The 2500-nt window shown below is 39.5% G+C and overlaps 1 protein-coding gene across 1 annotated transcript in view; it reads right to left on the bottom strand.

The window, feature by feature from the left end:
* The window catches only part of LOC137996581 (X-linked retinitis pigmentosa GTPase regulator-like), a 30785-nt gene that overhangs the window by 61 nt on the left and 28224 nt on the right, over positions 1 to 2500 (bottom strand). Inside the window, exons 12-14 of the mRNA XM_068842042.1 lie at positions 1911 to 2345; positions 1355 to 1485; positions 1 to 348 (exon numbers count right to left, since the gene is read on the bottom strand). The exon at positions 1 to 348 is cut by the window's left edge and continues 61 nt beyond it. Of these exons, the coding sequence (XP_068698143.1) occupies positions 166 to 348; positions 1355 to 1485; positions 1911 to 2345 (749 nt within the window). The 3' untranslated portion in view covers positions 1 to 165. The remainder of the gene's footprint in view (positions 349 to 1354; positions 1486 to 1910; positions 2346 to 2500) is intronic.

The raw sequence follows: 2500 nt of genomic DNA, 5'->3' as shown, positions 1-2500 counted from the left end.
TTCTTTCAATAAAGTACACTGAGAAAAAATTGTTTGACAAAGCTCTCAATCACAGCACACTTTCTAAAAAGAAATGATGAAAAGGAAAACATCTGAAATGCCTCTGCAAGGAGAAATTTCACTAAAACATTTAGGCTAAAATAGAAATTAAAAGGTCTTCTACTTTTACAAAATAGCACATATGCCAGACTTTTTCTCTTTTGATTTTGCTGGCTCAGGCTTACTTAATCCGTGATCTTTATTATCATGTTTATTGCCATGCCCTTCATTATCTCTTTTCTCCCTGTCTGCTTGATCGTGTTCATTAGCTTCTTCCTCTTCAGCCTTTCCTTTCCCAGAATCTTTGTCCTTAATACATAAATGTACAATAATTAGCCTGTCAGATTTTTAACCTTCAGCGTTCTCCAGTAAAGGCCAAGCATATCATGACTAAGAAGGCATCGAAACAGCCGAAAAAACACAGTCTCGAATTCACCCAATAGATATCGTCAATCTAAGGTAAAGGTAAAGGTAAAGTCTGCTACGAGGCTAGAAGGCCCATCAGGTCGGCGCTTATCTCCGGTTTCTGTCGCATGAAGTGACTAGGAGTATTTCTACTCCCCCCTGGATGGGATGCCAGTCCATCGCAGGGTTACCCCCAGCATTAAATTCGCCGTTACCCATTTATACACCTGGAGAGAGACACCGTGAGAGTAAAGTGTCTTGCCCAAGAACACAACACAATGTTCTCGGCCAGGACCCGAACCCGGACCACTCGATCCGAGGTCGAGCACACTAACCATGAGGCACCGTGCCTCCCACATCATCAACCTAAGACTACCTTATTATAGGAAATTAACGCTCCATGAAATTTACGCGAATCGTTAAAATTCACGTTAATTTTGTTGAGCGTTAATTTCCGCGACCTTAATTAAGTGCAGCGTTAATTTCCGCGCTCTTAATTTCCAGTATCTTAACCCCAATTTTGGAAACTGTCCAGACATTCTTGACACCTAAAAAACATTAACTACAAGCTTTCTTTCTTTCCATTTACCCTTAGTTTTTAATCTTTCACAAAAGCTAGGGCAAGGGTTTACAATATTTCGAGTTCATCTTCATCGTTGTCGCTATCAGAAGTGATGTCAATATCTTCTCTTTTGATTTCGCGTATTTAATCGCGTTAATTTCCTTTATTATGAAATTCTACCTCCTCTTTCGCGTTAATTTTCTGTATTCGAAAGTCGTTTTCCATTAAATTTGCGTTAATTTAAGTCGCGTGAATTTCCAATACCTTAATTTCATGGAGCGTTAATTTCCTATAATAAGGTAGTCAATAATTTTGTTTCTTGGCAGTGGGGTATGTGAAATGACCAACCTTTCGTTTTTTGTCCATTCTCTTCCTGCTTTTGACATCGTCATCTTTTTCCATGCTACGATCTTTAGTTTGCTGTTGCTTTGCTCTTTGCTTCTTTGTCTCGTCAGCAGGCACATTTCCTTTGGGCTCCTCTTATGAGGTAAAAAGAATGAATGACACAGGTTTAGATTTCCACACATAGTTGCCTCGCTATGATATTACCTCAATATGTACGTAATTCCTGTATGTTAACAATGCCAAAACAAGATGTAAGAATTACATAACATTTCAAAACACATACACATACAGAGTGCATTGGTGTAAGGACATGAGTTCCCTTTTAAATATGAACATTTCATTCTTCGAACAAGAATAGACAAAAAATAACCTTACACCCTGAATTGCTTCCCGATTCATCACTGGTCGAAAATCGTGTCAGAGGGACCACAACTTGTTGGCTTCTCAAAACGTCTTTTTCCCTCCAGAAATTACAACCCTACTGTGCAAATGTGCCGGCTATATGCATACCTTTAAGTTTGAGAAAACCGACTTAATACGAGCGTCTTAGCATAATCACCTTTCTCCACATCATTCATTAGCAAATTATCTTCTTCACCGCTTTCCACCTCTTCCTCTTCTTCTTCAGTTTCATCTTCGCTTTCTTTTTTCATAGCAGCAACCTCTTTTATGTCAGTATCTTTCTGCTCTTTACTATCACTTTTATCATCTTCCTCATCACTTTCCTCTTCCTGAGCCTCTTCGTCTTCTTCATCTTCTACGTCAGTCTCTTTCCCAGCTGCCATCTTCTTGGCAGGTTCCTGTCCTTCACTTGTACTGTCATCGTCCTCAGTTTCTTCATCATCCTTTGATTCCTCCTCCTCATTGTATTCATCTTTCTTGTAATGTGTCCGAGCTACCAATGCCACGAGCGGATTCCTCGATACTTCTTTTTGGCTATTCGATTCTTCATTACCACTTTCATCTTGCGTCAGAGACTCCTCAGACTCATCGTCTACAACATAGACCAAGAACAATTAAATGTCGATGAAAATGCCATTCACCTATTGCAACCCTGTTGAAATAGGGTTGAAATAAAATTTCCTCAACAGAGCTAAAAGTCAATAGCCCATTTCCGAGTTGCTGCTGCATGCCTCAGTTTCAAAGCAA

This window comes from Montipora foliosa, chromosome 3 (assembly GCF_036669935.1).
Source record: "Montipora foliosa isolate CH-2021 chromosome 3, ASM3666993v2, whole genome shotgun sequence".
In the NCBI taxonomy this organism is placed as follows: Eukaryota; Metazoa; Cnidaria; class Anthozoa; order Scleractinia; family Acroporidae; genus Montipora; species Montipora foliosa.
The sequence above is the reverse complement of the archived record's forward strand: the minus strand, read 5'-3'. Positions and strand labels throughout refer to the sequence as shown.